Source organism: Bos grunniens, chromosome 18, assembly GCF_055505025.1.
Source record: "Bos grunniens cultivar Pamir isolate PY7600 chromosome 18, Bosgru_T2T1.0, whole genome shotgun sequence".
In the NCBI taxonomy this organism is placed as follows: Eukaryota; Metazoa; Chordata; class Mammalia; order Artiodactyla; family Bovidae; genus Bos; species Bos grunniens.
In genome coordinates, this window is record NC_141182.1 from 3,735,454 (window position 1) to 3,752,694 (window position 17,241).

The window sequence follows — 17,241 nt, forward strand, 5'->3', positions numbered from 1 at the left end:
TGTAATCCGTGGTCTCTACTTACTCGTCCTCAGCAGAAGAACATCCAACTGCCCAGCCATAGCGAAAATAATTAGTGTCTTTGAACTGCTGTGGTTTCATGATTTTTCTAGTCTTAGGATCTTTAAATGATACATAAGGCCATCACACACATCCAGCCTTTATTCCCCTACCTAGATAATTCTTTAACTTGTGGTCTTTTCTCAGTGTGGAAATCACACTTTCTGACAGTTTCTCTAGTACTTCCTGTTTAGGTCAGAAGGTATCTTCTGCCCCCAGTCACATCAGGCACATTCTATGATGTTGAAACTAGATAGTCTTCTGGATAGATGAATGAATGAATTGCAGCAGGTCTGGGGAACCTCAGGAAGGCTGTCCCCATCATCCAGGTGGCACACCCAGCCTGTTAGAGATCAGGCATAGGGCCCTGGGCAAGGAGTGAGTGAGAGGCCTGGCAGAGAAGAAATGTACAGAAGTGTCAGTCTTGTATGCTTATGTGCTTAACGGCAGACCATGTAAGAGAAAAGTATGGATTCTATTTAATAGATGGAAATAAGTCAGATAGTGCAAAACACATTAACTTAAAAAAATAAGAGTGTGCATTTTGTAATGTAAAAAATACTGAAAGTTAGAACTTTCAGAACTACAGATGTGAGTTAGAACTACTCACATCTGTAGATTTCTGCTTAGAAAATATATTAACAGGAAACGTAATAAAGTGGCATGAGAGGTGCAAGTGTTTATGTGGGTGAAAAACTCTGAGAGAAAACTAGGTAATTGACTCTGTCTACTCAGGGTGCAGCTCTCTCACACCACTTGTTGGGTTAGCGGGGAAAGGAAAAGCAGGAAATGTGTTATATTTACCTAAAGTATAGTTGTGATTGAATCCAATATCTAATTATTAAGCAACTCCAACAGATGCCCTGGAAAAGGGAATGGCTACCCACTCCAGTATCCTTGCCTGGGGAATTCCACAGACAGAAGAGCCTGGTGGGTTACAGCCCATGGGGTCGCAAAGTGTTAGATATGACTGAGCACCTAATGCTAACAACGTGTTAACTGCTGAAATCTTGACAAGATGCATTAAATACAATCCTTGCTCTCAGATTGTTTATCAGCTAATACTGCAGCTAAGGGATCCTATTTTATGTCAGAGTTTAAAAAGAGGATAGATTCTTATTGGCCTAAAATCAAAGTAGATAAATTCTAATTCTTTGCAGAGTTTATAGTCTTAAGATTTTAATTTGATGATAGGTGAAGTTATATTAAAATTAAAATAAGGTTAGCTATTAAAATTCAAGGAAATAAGGACACTGTGAAAACCCATCAGGATTATGTCAAAAGCACACAGAGCCAACTGAAGAGGCTCTCACTGATCAAAGATGCAAATATTTTAGCATCTGTAAAGTTGGTAACTGCAGTTCTGAAACATATTAACTATATTTAAAAGAATGGATTCATGATAATTCTAAAAGAGAAAACTCTCGTTGGTCACCTAGGAGAGCTATTAAGGAATTGACTCATTATTTTGAAAACTAATAAATGTGGAGAAAACATCAAGCATTTATCCTGGTTTTCCTATGTAATCTGTACCTCAAGGCGATCACATAGAAGATTAGAAGGGCTTTCTGTTTTAAGTTATATTTATATAAATAAAGAAGAAATAGTAGAATCAGTATATGCCCATTTTGCAATCCTAAATAAATTAATGGACCAAGTTAATAATTATATAACATTCACATTATAATATATCCACAATATAATACAATCCACCATATATTATAATATCCAAATTTATTATACTCAAGCAGTAGCAGTTGATGAAAAGGGAAATATCTCTGAGATGAACATATAACATTTCCAAAGTGTTGTTATTAAAATGATAATAATAGCATGCATGTGTTCACAAAAAGAGAGAGATTTCCTTTTAGGTACCAGTCATAAGAGAGAGCTTTTATTGGACTATCTTGCTGCCCACAACAATTATTGTTGCTGGATAAAATATATATTTTAAAAGCTGCTTCAGGGCTTTGAAGTTCAACTCAAAACAGGCAGAAACTTGAAAAGGACTTGATTTTTGAAAGATGGAAAACAAATTCCAGGAGATCCACGTGTAACTGACTTCCTCTTAGGAACATCATTATACTCAAGAAGAAGGGAGCCAAATTTTGCTAGGAGAGAGAGGACAAAGTTCAAAGTTGCCACAGTGGTTAGAACTTTAGGGTGGAATACCGAAAAGCAAGGTGTCAGAAGGGGAGCCCTGACTTCTGCGTCCACAGTCCCCTTAAAGCCTTGCCCGATCCCTGACTTGCACGTGCCCACGATGCACCGGGCAAAAGCAGGAGCCAGGAGATGAAAATCCTGGGGACTTCATTCAGCACCTGCCTAGTTCTGGGAAGGGCACCTTTGGATTCAAGTCCTGCCATCTTAGACTTGCTAAGCACTTTGGGCTTCTAACTGAAAACCCAGAAAGGCATTGCTTTAGGAATAAACACCGTAACCGATGGCCAACTGTTATGTCCTGGGACTAAAGACAAATCCAAAATAGACCTGTCCCAGAAAAATCTGGAAGCAAGCTTTCACAGAGTCAAGGTGATCTGCCAGTAATTCAGCTCCCTGTGGAGCTGAATTTTCCCTGTAGTTCCTTCCACGCCATCCATCTCTCGCCAGACTCCCCGCCTTCCCAGCCCTTCCTACCCACTCCTCCCCTCCCCACATCCTCCTGACCCTGGACCTTCTCATAGCGGTCATCTATTCATCTTAAATATCACTTCCTCAGAGATGTCATCCCTAATCAGCAACCTAATTTGAATCTTTCTACTCAAAACTCTCATATAACCCTGTCCTTTTCCTTCAAGTTCCACTTACCATTTGTAAAAGCATCTGTTCACATGGGGATGAGTCTCATGATGTCTTTCTTTTCCTTATGGTTTGAGGATCCGTGAGGCCAGAAGCCTGTATGTTCACTGTTACACAGGCTTCTGCTATAGAACTTAGCACAGTACATGTTCAGCAATTATTTGTTAAGTAGATGCATTAAGAAAAATGTCTGATTCGCTATGATATAAACCAAAAAAGTGAATGAATATGTAAATATCCAAGTTTATTATATTCAAGCAGTGGCAGTTGATGAAAAGGGAAAAATCTCTGAGATGAACATATGATGTTTCCAAAGTTGTTATTAAAATGATAATAATAGCATACCTGTGTGCTCAGTCACGTCTGACTCTTTGTGACCCCGTGGATAGTAGTCTGCCAGGTTCCTCTGTCCATGGAATTTTCCAGGCAAGAATACTGGAGTGGGTTACCATTTCCTCCTCCAGAGGGTCTTCCTGACCCAGGGACTGAGCCCGTGTCTCCTGCATCTCCTGCATAGGCAGGTGCCTTCTTTACCACTGAGCCACTAAATAGGATACTCAGTAATAAATGTCAAGGCATTTTGATGTTTCCACTGGATGCCAAGATCTTCTTTGGTGTAGCATGAAAGGTTGGAATTATTCTTCACATGTTCCAAATGGGGAAACTGAGAATCTGTGAGATTATAAAAATTAAAATATTAGAAACAGAAATCCAGCTTACATCCTCCCATGACACACTCCAGTGTCCTTGATGAAGTAGATGTTACCTATTTCAAGTCTATTCAAAATGTTAATTTAGATTGACATATAAATGGCCATGATGACGTTTACTCCCATGACCCCCTGGAGTGTTATCACTGACCTTAATCATTTAAAACCATGATAGTCAAGTCACCTTTTCCCTGTCTGCCTTCTTCCTTTTTGTTGTATTACTTTTAGTTGTTTTAAACCCAAGTCCCTTAAATCATTCTGTGTTCTTTTATGCTACCATGCAAAAATAGAACAGCTCATTTCCTGTTGATTTCTAGAGTGCTTCGTCTGTCCTCTACATCTCTTTAAAGCCTAGTTCTGTAGTGCAGACGCAAGTGCCTCTACGTCATGCTGTAGCTTTAACATTTCACTATATAATAGTTTAACGGTGACTCAGTCTGATTAATGTGTTTTATTTATAAAGAGAAACTGGACCTCTGTTTAGTGATTCATAGGTAGTAATTTTTAAATAGAGAGGCAGTATTCAGTGTTTAGGGCTGAATTCAATTTCGCCAAGAAGAGTTTGGTCCGTCTCTGTTTCCACCAGCAGTAACTCTCTTTTTCTATTTGTGTTTTTTGGGTGATTCCCTAACAATTATTAGAAGACTGTCTTGTCTTTTTCAAGAATTCTTCCAGGACCATCAATAAAGTCAATTTCCTATTTTTAATGACTTGTTTTCCAGTTCATGCATTTCCTATTTCATTTTTTCTGATTTAAGTTTCTTAGTCAGCTGATCTCATCAATAATAATATGATTCAATAATAATATGGTTTAACTCACAGAATCTGTTGCTCCCTGAAACGTCTTTCAGGGACAAGTCGCTACCACCTCCACAACTTTCTGCAAGTACCGCCTATGATATTAATAAACAAAACAATTTTGATTTCCACGGTACAATTCCATATGCAATGAGGTTGTTCACTTTCAGAGAACAGGTTTCTATAAACTACTTGTTCTTCTTGTCAGATAACCCTCATGCTTTCGGCCTCAGGCTCACTCAGGAACCTGTCTGTCAGGGTTGTCTTTCAGAGGTTCTATTAATGAATTAGTGGACGTCAGGCAGAGCTCGGGATGTTTGTTGAGTATTTGTGGAGGCCACAAGAGGTTCTCCTTAGTTGACTCTAACATGGGGGACCATGGCACGCCTTTGAGAAATCAAGCCCTTGGATGTGTTTTTCTCTGATAAGGTGGGGAAAACATTGCTTTTGCAAGTGGCAACCCCTAACAATTGGAGAAGCCTCCAGCTTCTAGAGCAGGGGCAGGGTGCAAGGGTGAGGAAAGGGGACTGGGTCAGGTGGGAGATATCACCGTGAGGAGTGTGCCTGCGTGTAAAATATGCAGAGGGAGGAAACCAGTTTGCTGCTCACGGAGGTGAAGCATTTCTGCATCCTTCTCTGAGGCTGAGGTTCGGCTCCCCCTTCACATGTGAGAAATCATTTCGGACCCAGCTCTACTGCAGAAGTGAAGCCTGAACAATCACCACTCAGGGACGGGTGTCCTCCCCGTTAGACTGTAAGCTCTGGGGGAACTGTGCTTGGTTTTATGCATCACTGTGCCTTCCACTGTGTTCGTAGAAAGGTCTCCGTAAACATGAGCTGCAGAAGGAGCACAGAATACCTTTCAGCAATTCCACTTCTGACACAACTCCCTGAAAGAAATTTAAATATTTTCTCTGAGGAAACTTTGTATTCAGTGGGAAGTTGTATTTCTGAATCACGCAAATCAAGCAGGCCATACCTCTTTCCCAGGGTCACAGGGAGAATTGATACGAGAGCAGGGCTTGCAATCTTTGTGAATCTCTTCTTTCCTTGATTCCTGCTCTGAGAAGAATTGAGATAGAGGTATTCACTGAGGAGGGTTCAGGTCACTGACAATTGCCGTGGTGAGTCAGCTCAGGCATTTGCTGACAGACAGAGAAAAAGCCACAGAACCCGCAGATGGCTCAAGCTCATTCTTGCTGCATAACCCAGCAATGACATTGGAAATTGAGCATTTCTTGTGCACTTCAGAAATTCATTATTTTTTAAAGAGTCCACTTAAAAAAAAACAAACACATGAAATGTATTTATTAAACTATTGTTGGCATATCTCTTTCCCCGCCCAGTATTCTGATAATAAATAATAGCATTAGCGTTAGTAATTGTTCACATTTATTGAAGCCTAATTATATGCCAACAACTTCCAAAATTATATAGATATGCATTCATACAACAGTCCTATGAAGAATATTCTATTATTAACACAATATGTAAGTCACCTATATTTCAGCTTCAAAAAAGAATATACTCTTATTATTCCAACATTACAGTTGAAGGAATAGGGCCAAAGAGAGACAGTAACTTGCTGTGATGGAATAATGCCCTATAATCGTAAACATGTTACCATACATGACAAAGGTACTTTATAGTTGTGATTAAGTTAAGGATCTTGAGTTGGGGAGATTATCCTGAATTATCCAGGTGGACCCAATGTAATCACAGGAGTCCTTGTAAAACAGAGGTGACAGGATCAGTTAGAAAAGGAGATGTGACTATGAATGCAAACATGAGCGATGATGAGAAAGAGAAATTTGAAGTTGCTATGATGCTGGTTCTGTACATGAAGGAAGGGGCCATAAGTCAAGGAATGAAAGGGTTCCTAAAAGCTGGAAAAGGCAAGCAAAGTGACTGTCTTCTAGAGACATCAGAGGGAAAGCAGTCCCTGTCAACCCTGATTTTCAGTTCGATTCAGTTCAGTTCAGTTGTGACCCCATGAATCACAGCATGCCAGGCCTCTCTGTGCATCACCAACTCCCCGGAGTTCACTCAGACTCATGTCCATTGAGTCGGTGATGCCATCCAGCCATCTCATCCTCTGTCGTCCCCTTTTCCTCCTGCCCCCAATCCCTCCCAGCATCAGAGTCTTTTCCAATGAGTCAACTCTTCGCATGAGGTGGCCAAAGTACTGGAGTTTCAGCTTCAGCATCAGTCCTTCCAAAGAACACCCAGGACTGATCTCCTTTAGGATGGACTGGTTGGATCTCCTTGCAGTCCAAGGGACTCTCAAGAGTCTTCTCCAACACCACAGTTCAAAAGCATCAATTCTTCGGCACTCAGCTTTCTTCACAGTCCAACTCTCACATCCATACATGACCACTGGAAAAACCATAGCCTTGACTAGACGGACTTCTGTTGGCAAAGTAATGACTTCTGAATTCCAAAGCTGTTAGATAACAAATTTGTGTTTTCTTTTTATGGAACAAAGTGTGTTCCAGCAATGATAGAAAACTCATACAGTTGCCTAAGGTAGAGTGCAGACTGAAACCCACACTGACTAGCTGTCTTAACTACCAGGCTAAGTATAATGTACTTATGAAAAATGGCTGAAAGGGCACAGACCAACAGGAGGTGAACATGTCAGAACAATTTGAAATTTATTTATAGAAAATTAGAGTTCATGCCCTCCCCATGGTGAGCCAGCATATAATAGAGTCACATTATTAATATTGATGATAATATAATCATTAAAAATATACCCTCAGTTATAGGTCAGTCTCTTTTGGAAACAGAAGTAAAAACATTTATGTGAAATATTAGCAAATCAAATCCAGCGATGCATAAGGCTAGCATATCATGCACGTTTAATTCAGGAATACAGATTTAACATTTGGTATTCCCAGGTGGTACAGTTGGTAAAGAATTCTACCAGTGCAGGAGATGCAAGAGACATGGGTTGGATCCTTGGGTGGAGAAGACCCCCTGGAGTAAGAAATGGCAACCCACTCCAGTTTTCTTGCCTGGAAAATTCCATGGACAGAGGAGTCTGGCAGGCTGCAGTGCATGAGTTCACAAAGAGTTGGACATGACTCAGCACACACACACACACACACACACACACACACACAGAGTCATACACAATCGAGTAATATGATTCACCATGTCAACAGAATAAAGAATAAAAACCATGTCATCTGAATTGATATAGAGTAAGTATTTGATGAAATCCAGTACCTAATTCATGATGAGAACTCTTTACCAACAAGGAAACAAAAGTAGCTACTTTAATCTGTTAGAAGCTATCTACAAAGAACTTATAGCAAGTATCCTACTTAATGGTGGATTATTTCAGATTGTCCCCTGAGATCAGGAGTGAGACAAGATGCTTACTGTTATCATTTCTATTCAATATTCTGTTAGAGGTCAGTGCAATAAAGCAATGAAGTAAAAACCCATTTAAAAACATAACTTTAAAGAGATTGTCTTTAATCCATTGTATATTCTTGCCTCCTTTGTCAAAGATAAGGTGTCCATATGTGCGTGGATTTATCTCTGGGCTTTCTATTTTGTTCCATTGATCTATATTTCTGTCTTTGTGCCAGTACCATACTGTCTTGATAACTGTGGCTTTGTAGTAGAGCCTGAAGTCAGGTAGGTTGATTCCTCCAGTTCCATTTTTCTTTCTCAAGATGGCTTTGGCTATTCGAGGTTTTTTGTATTTCCATACAAATTGTGAAATTATTTGTTCTAGCTCTGTGAAGAATACTGTTGGTAGCTTGATAGGGATTGCATTGAATCTATAGATTGCTTTGGGTAGTATACTCATTTTCACAATATTGATTCTTCCAATCCATGAACATGGTATATTTCTCCATCTATTAGTGTCCTCTCTGATTTCTTTCACCAGTGTTTTATAGTTTTCTATATATAGGTCTTTAGTTTCTTTAGGTAGATATATTCCTAAGTATTTTATTCTTTTCGTTGCAATGGTGAATGGAATTGTTTCCTTAATTTCTCTTTCTGTTTTCTCATTATTAGTGTATAGGAATGCAAGGGATTTCTGTGTGTTGATTTTATATCCTGCAACTTTACTATAATCATTGATTAGTTCTAGTAATTTTCTGGTGGAGTCTTTAGGGTTTTCTATGTAGAGGATCATGTCATCTGCAAATAGTGAGAGTTTTACTTCTTCAAAAACTGGAAATAGAACTGCCTTATGATCCAGCAATCCCACTGCTGGGCATACACACTGAGGAAACCAGAAGGGAAAGAGACACGTGTACCCCAATGTTCATCGCAGCACTGTTTATAATAGCCAGGACATGGAAGCAACCTAGATGTCCCTCAGCAGATGAATGGATAAGAAAGCTGTGGTACATATACACAATGGAGTATTACTCAGCCATTAAAAAGAATACATTTGAATCAGTTCTAATGAGGTGGATGAAACTGGAGCCTATTATACAGAGTGAAGTAAGCCAGAAGGAAAAACACCAATACAGTATACTAACGCATATATATGGAATTTAGAAAGATGGTAATGATAACCCTGTATACGAGACAGCAAAAGAGACACTGATGTATAGAACAGTCTTATGGACTCTGTGGGAGAGGGAGAGGGTGGGAAGATTTGGGAGAATGGCATTGAAACATGTAAAATATCATGTATGAAACGAGATGCCAGTCCAGGTTCAATGCACGATACTGGATGCTTGGGGCTGGTGCACTGGGACGACCCAGAGGGATGGTATGGGGAGGGAGGAGGGAGGAGGGTTCAGGATGGGGAACACATGTATACCTGTGGTGGATTCATTTTGATATTTGGCAAAACTAATACAATTATGTAAAGTTTAAAAATAAAATAAAATTAATTAAAAAAAAACATAACTTTAGTTAATAAGCATACCAATGAACAAATTTGCAATTAGAGAAGCACTTCTCTCTTACAGTCAAGTAGCGTCTCTTCCTACATCTTTGGACAGTAGACCATTTACTGTTTACAAGTGTTGTTAACCACCGACTTTCAGTTGTTCCTATAATCCATTTTCTAATACCTCTACTTTTCCTATTTGTATATTCCATTGTGTACAAAAGCTTCTTTTCCCCCAAAAAATGTTTGACAAAAGATTGGAATGTGTTGTTAAATGTAAATTTAATGTTAATATTATTTTAGATATTTATTTAATTAGTGTTTAATTAATTAATGTTAATTAATGTTTAATTAATTAGTGTTTCCATCAAAACAAGCATTGAGTTGGATTAATTTTATGAATGCTCCATACACCTGTCAGTTTCAACATGAAGAAATGTTGTTATAAATCATCTGGACTTTTTATTTTGTGAGAATGTGTTTGCCTTGCCAGTGCTCTTTTTTAAAAGAAAATTTATCATAGTATAGCTGATTTACCATGCTGTGTTAGTTTCAGGTGTACAGAAAAGGGAATCAGTTATACATGTATATGCATATATATTTCACATTCTTTCCCATTTAGATTATTATGGAATATTAAGTAAACTTCCTGTGCTATACAGTAGGTCCTTATGAGTTATCTGTTTTATATACAGTAATGTGTATATATTAATCCCAACCTAATTTATCACGTCCCCTCGTTTTTTCCTTTGGTAATGATTTTATTTTGAGATCTATTTCTGTTTTGTAAATAAATTGATTTGTATCATTTTTATTAGATTTCACATATAAGGGATATCATATGATATTTGTCTTTCTATTTCTGACTTACTTCACTTAGTATGATAATCTCTAGGTCTATCCACGTTGCTGCAGATGGCATTATTGAATTCTCTTTCTATGGCTGAGTGATACTCCATCACATGTGTGCCGAGTCTTCTCTATCCTCTCCTCTGGTGACGGTCATTTAGGTTGCTTCCATGTCCTGGCTGTTGTGAGCAGTGCTGCAATTGGGGCGCATGTATTGTTTTGAATTATGGCTTTCTCTGGATATATACCCAGGGATGGGGTTGCTGGGTCAGATGGTAGTTCTGTATTGATCCAAGTAGAGCATAAAGGTATATCAAAGGTGCATTTGATTTATTAGAGAAGGCATCCAAAGAAAATTCGAGAGACTGAGTGTATATAGGAACCTAAGAACGTTGGATTACTGTCACTAGGTTAACTACACGAATGGTTAAAATGCCCAACAGGGCAATAAAACCAAAATATTTGGGGATATATTTTCTGCCAGAATCGAAGTTATTTACATCTCTACTGGGGGAAAAAAAAACTATAAATTAATGTGTAACTTAGAGTCTGGCCCTAATCAGTAATAAATAGTAAAACTAGACATTTGTGAATTCATGTAAAATTAAGTAATCCTTAGACAGGACTCTTTTAAAAAGCTCCAGCATGACATTGAGAGGACATGAAGTTATTCCTTTGATTTATTTTCCAGTTTTTCCAGTTTTCTTGGTAGTGGTAACATCGCTTTCCAAAGAGACATCTCTCTTCCATCAGCATCCTTGGAGAAAATTTAGATTCTCCCTCTTTCTCCCTCTGTCTCTCAAAAGATTATTTTTTTTCAGCTAGTCCCAGATTTTTATATCATTAACTGTCTTTAATCATAGCACAGCATTTTATGAGTATTATTTAAAATCATATGCTTTTAATATGTCAGATAAATTCTGTAAATAGCTTTTATAAATGAGCTTTCTATCTAAAGTAATACTGTTTGGAACCATCCTGAATTTCTTGTTTTACGAGAATCCTCATATATATATATATATTGCATGGATGTGATGTGAAGTTTCCCTGTACTGACATTGTACTCACACTCTGAATTGTTTTTAGATTTTTTTTTCCTGAAGGATATTGTTCACATGGATGTGAGATCTGTGATGTGACTGTAATGAGTTTGTTGAACCCTCTACTTCGCTACCTCCTGCTTTTCAGGCCCCCTTTTTAAGGGCAGCCACCTCCCTCCAAGTTCTCCTTCTGAGAGCTGAATTACTGACTGCCCCTGGGGTTTCTCAGCAACCTCAGAGCTTCCTTTCAGGACAGTGGAGGAAAGACTGTTGGGAGAATGTCTAGCCATCTTAAAATTAAACATAATAGAACTAATTCTATTTTATGGGGACAAGTTTAGGAGTTGAAGTCTGGCAAGAGTAAGAAGATTATTGATTACCCTCTGCTTTAGCCTCAGGTTTCTAGACCTCAGAACTGAGCTTCCCCAACTACCTTAACTAAAGTGACCCCAGGCTTCTTTTAATCTTGATCAGAATGCCTCTGACAGTCTGTAATGGTTTATGAATTTACTCTTTTACATGCCACTTGTCTGTCTTCACTGAATATAAGTTCCTTGAGGACAAGGACCATATTGGTGTTGGTCCATCTTTTTATCGCAGCATCCATCACAGGGCCTCAAATTAGATGGCCTAAATACATGTTTATTTAGTGAATGGGTCCAATTACATAGTGTGATACCTGCGAATTAAGAACATAATAGGTCAGAGCAAGAGAAAATGGCAAGTGGCTTCCATTTAAGAGATGAAACAGTATACCACTGCCTTAGGCATCAGTAGTCTAATATGTTTCTCACTATCCCATATTGCTGATGGACATATTCCTGGCACAAAGCTTTTGGTGCAATGAAAGGCTAATATGACCATTATAATGTAATAGCTATAGTGAAGAAGAGAGGAAAAAAGAAATAGAAGGCTGAAGTATCCCAGGCTAGTCCCTCATTGGGGAAAAAAAATATCTCTTGGTAGCTAATTCCAAAGATAGACTTTATCTGAAATAAAATCATTATAATGATGGTTGCCTTTAAGCGATGCATTAACTCAGAGATAACTGCATTGCTCCAAATGTGTCAGCATTTAAGGCCTGTCTTATTGGAATTTTTCTTAATTTATTGTAATCTAATAATCATAGAACACATTATTTGTATTTGACACAGAGTTATGTTTGTGTCATGCACATTCATTCAGCTATATAACAAGGAATAATTGTTCGGTTAACATTATTCTTTCTACAGAATGCAATGTTTATTCATGTGCACTTGGTGAATGAATTCTTTATAAGCACATTAACAAGATGTGGAAAAATCAAACCTCTGAATTTCCAAAAGATAGCTGCATAAAATAGTTGAAAAAAATTTTGGGTGGTGGTGAATATAAATGGTTCACATTAAATATGATGGATAATCTGAATGAGATGCATATTTGAGCATACAAGTTGATGTAATAATTTTGTGGTATGAAACAAGATGAGTAAACTGTAATGTCGTTCTGTTGACTGGGAGACGTCACCTAACCAGTTGAAAAATAGCTTCCTATTTTATTGGGCTTCCCTAACCTCTTCATTTATTACATAAATGCACTCTCAAGGGTAATTGCTTTTTTTAAAAAAAATCTTTGATTTGTGAAATGCAGGAAATGCCGCCAGGCTTTCTGAGTATTATCAGCTCTTTTTTCTGTCGCCTGTTCAGGGTGCAACTGATTTTGACAGATGTACTGTTATGTTACTGGTATAACATGACATCTTTTTTCAGATGAACTGAATAAAAGTGATCTTGACAATGAGTAGATAAGACACTGTCAGAAAGCTGAAAAAACCTGTCAATGTCACAGTTATGACACAAACACGGCAGAACAGCTCTTATAATGTCATTAAGTGAATATCTTTCCAACAACACCCTTGAGAAGATAGAAAATAGCATTGCTCTTAAATACTATTACTTAGCCACACACACAAAAAATATAACACAAAGGTCAGTTTAATATACATTTGAGGTGGCATTTGATGAGTCTGATGTATATGTATGTATTTATATGTGAATCTTTTTTATATGGCATGTATGAAAGAATTTTGAGATTTCAAAAGTAGGAAAAGATTTCTACTTTTTCAGAAGCTAAAAAACCATTTAACTCCAGCTTTTAAGAAAGTCATTGAAAATGTTGATCATGAAATATGCAAAGTGGTTTTAGCGGTATTAATTATAATCTTTTCCCTGATGTTTTTATGGGTTAAGAAACAGTCTTTAATAACGTAAGAGAAATTAGGCATACATTTCAAAATATATTTCTAGATCATGAATTTTGTAAATAGGTGGGTAAAATCGGAAATGGAATCAGTCCCAGGTATCAAGAAGGAATTAGACATTTGTGGTTTTATTTTCCATTATTATGATTGACTTGGAGCTGAACTATACATGGATGGGTATATGTTTAATCCTCTCATAGATGTGGTTTTTAAATACTTTAATGAAAAGCATATTTATCCTTAGAACGACTTTTGATATCTTTGTCTAGGATCAGAGGTGGTTGATCTTGATGGAAAAAGTTGCCTTCTCTACAGATTTGATCAAAAATCTTTGAGCCCGATAAAGGATGTAATTTCTTTGAAATTTAAAACCATGCAGAGTGATGGGATTCTACTCCACCGGGAAGGACAAAATGGAGATCACATCACGCTGGAATTAAGAAGAGGAAAACTCTTTTTGCTTATTAATTCAGGTAAAACTCTTTGGATAAAGTGCTTGAAAATCTGGTCATTTAGCTATCACCTTAGTAACTTTATGCTTTTATAACTTACCTTTTTTAATGATTAAGGTACCTTATTTCCACATTCAAGGGTTTATATGTGTGTATATATATATGCCAGTATTGCACTTTCATGTAATTTGCGAACTATTCAGGACCCTCATTTGACGTTTCTTACACAGTGCTGGTAGAACCACTTAGTTATTTTCAAACGTCTTGATGGAAGGGATGGGTCACTGAAAAATACTGAGGTAGTAAAAATAATAAGGTTGTAGCAAAGATAAATTTTTCATTGAAAATGAACCTGTGATGATGGGTAATACTAATAAAGAGAATTAACAGTGGAAGAAATGACAGCAAGGTTGAGAGGATATTGTATTCAAAGTTGAGGTAAATTCAGACTAGCGTTTTGGCTGGGGTGCATGGAAGGAGATTGCAGTTGTTATGAGAGACTCTGGTCCCCACGAAAGAATGCTTTTCTCTTTTTTTCAGCTGGGAATCATGGCTCTGTTCTTTTCTCTCCCCTCTAAGGTGACGCAAAGCCGCCCTCGGCTCGTGCCCCAGTCAGGCTCACCCTGGGCAGCCTGCTGGACGACCAGCACTGGCACTCCGTGCTCATCCAGCGCTTGGGCACACAGGTCAACTTCACGGTGGACGGGCACAGGCGTCGTTTCCGCGCCCAGGGCGAGTTCAGTTCCCTGCATCTCGATTATGAGGTGTGATGGTTACGTTTCAATTCATGCAGACTTCGTGAAGTCTAGGTGATGAGGTCTAGGAAGGCAGTGCTCTAGAAGACCCACCTCCAGAGTCAGTCAAGGTCCTGAGGAAGTGTTCCTCTAGGTAGCCTCACTCAGGTAGTGAGTTTTGTGCCTATAGTACTGCGGCTTCATTTTTCTCCCTGCATGTTAATTTATCTTTATAAAGAAACATCAACTTTTTTTGCCTGCAGTGTGTATGCAGGAAATCTCCCTGAAGAGATCTCCTTACCACAAGTAAATATAGACTGTGTTGTATGATTTTGGAGGTGGTGGGGGCAAAAAGCACTCCTGAACAGTGCAGATTTAGAGAAAGAATGTAGCAACGAATAGGTTAACTGATTCATCAATACCCAATTCAAATGCACAAAAATCAATATATGCCAGAAATGTATATAAAATAAAATGTCATTATAATTGGTTACATTGTTAAAACCAGTCACTATGGAAATAAAGATGTATTTTTCTTCAACAACCAATAAATATTAAAATCAAGTTTGATTAGCAACTTGTAAGAATAATCAAGCTCTATTGTCAGTGAAAACTGAATGCATATAAACTTATTTTAAAACCTGCATCATAATTTTTTTGAAATCTCCATTTGAAATTAACAATATGGCAGTGTAGAGTACTGAAAAATTGGTCTATCTGTGATGACTACAGCTATAGTTGCTAATCGTAATTATTTAAGCAGATTATCAGAAAATCACTAAACAATATTATTGATGCCATTTTTCTTTCTAAGATCAGCTTTGGAGGGATTCCAGCACCTGGAAAACCAGTGTCATTCCCCCATAAACACTTTCATGGGTGTTTAGAAAATCTCTTTTACGATGGAGTGGATATCATTGATTTGGCCAAGCGGCAGGACCCACAGATGATCGTTATGGTAAGAGAGTCTTCATGTATACAAAAAAGGGAAAACTGTGTGGCTTTCCCCCACACACAAAAATGCTTCATTTTGAATTCCCACTTGACATGATATTTTAGACCTTACTCTTGTTCTTTAGAAAAAGAGTTCTCAGTTCTCAGCTTGGCAATATGCATGTACGGGATTAATTCTATGCAAAATATTTAAAATTCACAGGTCATGATTATTTTATTTTTATATGAAGTAAAGCAGGTTCTTTTCTTAGTACAACTGATCATTTTATTTTGTTGTGATATTATTGGTCCCAGGAGACTAATTTCTTTTCCTCTGTAATTTCCTTAATAAGATACTCCCTGACTTACTCTCCGAAGCAGAATACTGGTTTCCTGGAATCAGATAACATGCACGTGTATTAGAGAAGCGGTTGGAAAATTTGTATTTTGCCACGGTCATTCATAACTAATAAAAGAAGCTAATAGGCTTTTACAAGATTGCATCTGCCAAGAGCAGTGCTGGTCAGGCTGTTTGATGTTCTAATTCTATGGAAATGTGGTGGAATTTAAATACAGCTGTATTGGTCAGGGTGCAGTCAGAGAAGCACTCTGGGTTTAGGGACAAGGGGTCTGTTTTAGGACTTGGATCTTAACAGCTGGAGGCACTGGAAAGTGGAGGTCAGCGGTCTGGAAGAAGAGATGGAGCAGAGTGAAAGAGGCAGGACACGCTGGGATAGTCACCAGCCCCTCTGTCATCATCCTTCCCTGGACTTCATCACACGCAGACAGCCTTTTGGGGAAAGTGGCCAGCCTTTCACTTCTGACTCAGGTGTCTCGTCAGCTCCCTCTTTGGCTAACTTTTAACTGGACCCAGACAAGAAATGAGATTCTGGGGAACGTGCTTTCCAGCTTAACCCGCTTGCTGATAGAAAAGCAGACACATCCAACCATTTGAATACATTCCTTTAATTATTCAAAATTCAAAATATATAATAAAGCTCATGTTGTGTCAGCAAAACCCAGAGTACATCACAGAATTATTTATTGCTTATAAAATATTTTATTTTTAATTCTCTGTGTGAATTGATAGTGCTTATATGAGCACACCATCCAGCAAGATTTTTTAAATAGTTTTTTTTTAATATAAAAAGGAAAAGGATTTAGATGGAAAATAAAACTATTGTAGAGAGATAGATGTGAGTGTTTCATTGCAAAATGAGTTTCCAGAAGCTGCTCATGTAGCTAACACCGGCTCTTCATTGCCAAGAGGATTTGCTGCTTGCAGAGTAGCTAGCAGACAGCTGTCCAAATGCAGCTGGTAAATGTTTCCATTTTTACCAGGTTTGCTAGTCTTATAATTGCCTTTACATTATGGGTCAGTATATTTCACTCTTCAGCTTTTGATGTTTCATTCACTGGGACAAGATATTTGTCTGCAGTGAAAGCTAGTTCACTTTTAACAGAATCACAATATAGCCAAATGTTTTTGTTTAACCTAGACCAGTACTTTAATTCCAGCTTGTCTTGTTCTAAATAAAGTGATTTCATTGACTTTTCAAATCTATATTTAGAAGGTTTGTTGAAGGTTATTTTCAGGAAAAATAAAAACATTTATCTTGATTTATGAAGCCTGTTAAGGAACATGCTAATTATTTCTAAATAGTTCAGACGTTAACATTTTTTTCTTAATCCTTAAATATGTATTTAGTGCTAACAGCAAAATAATCTTTCATGTACAATATTTTAATGAAAATTCATGCAA

General features: G+C 37.7%; 1 protein-coding gene across 1 annotated transcript in view; it reads left to right on the forward strand.

Annotated features, from left to right (window-relative positions):
* The window catches only part of CNTNAP4 (contactin associated protein family member 4), a 285,905-nt gene that overhangs the window by 162,218 nt on the left and 106,446 nt on the right, over positions 1-17,241 (forward strand). The window contains exons 5-7 of the mRNA XM_086349985.1: positions 13,630-13,833; positions 14,392-14,576; positions 15,361-15,504. Coding sequence (XP_086206111.1) covers positions 13,630-13,833; positions 14,392-14,576; positions 15,361-15,504 — 533 coding nt within the window. The remainder of the gene's footprint in view (positions 1-13,629; positions 13,834-14,391; positions 14,577-15,360; positions 15,505-17,241) is intronic.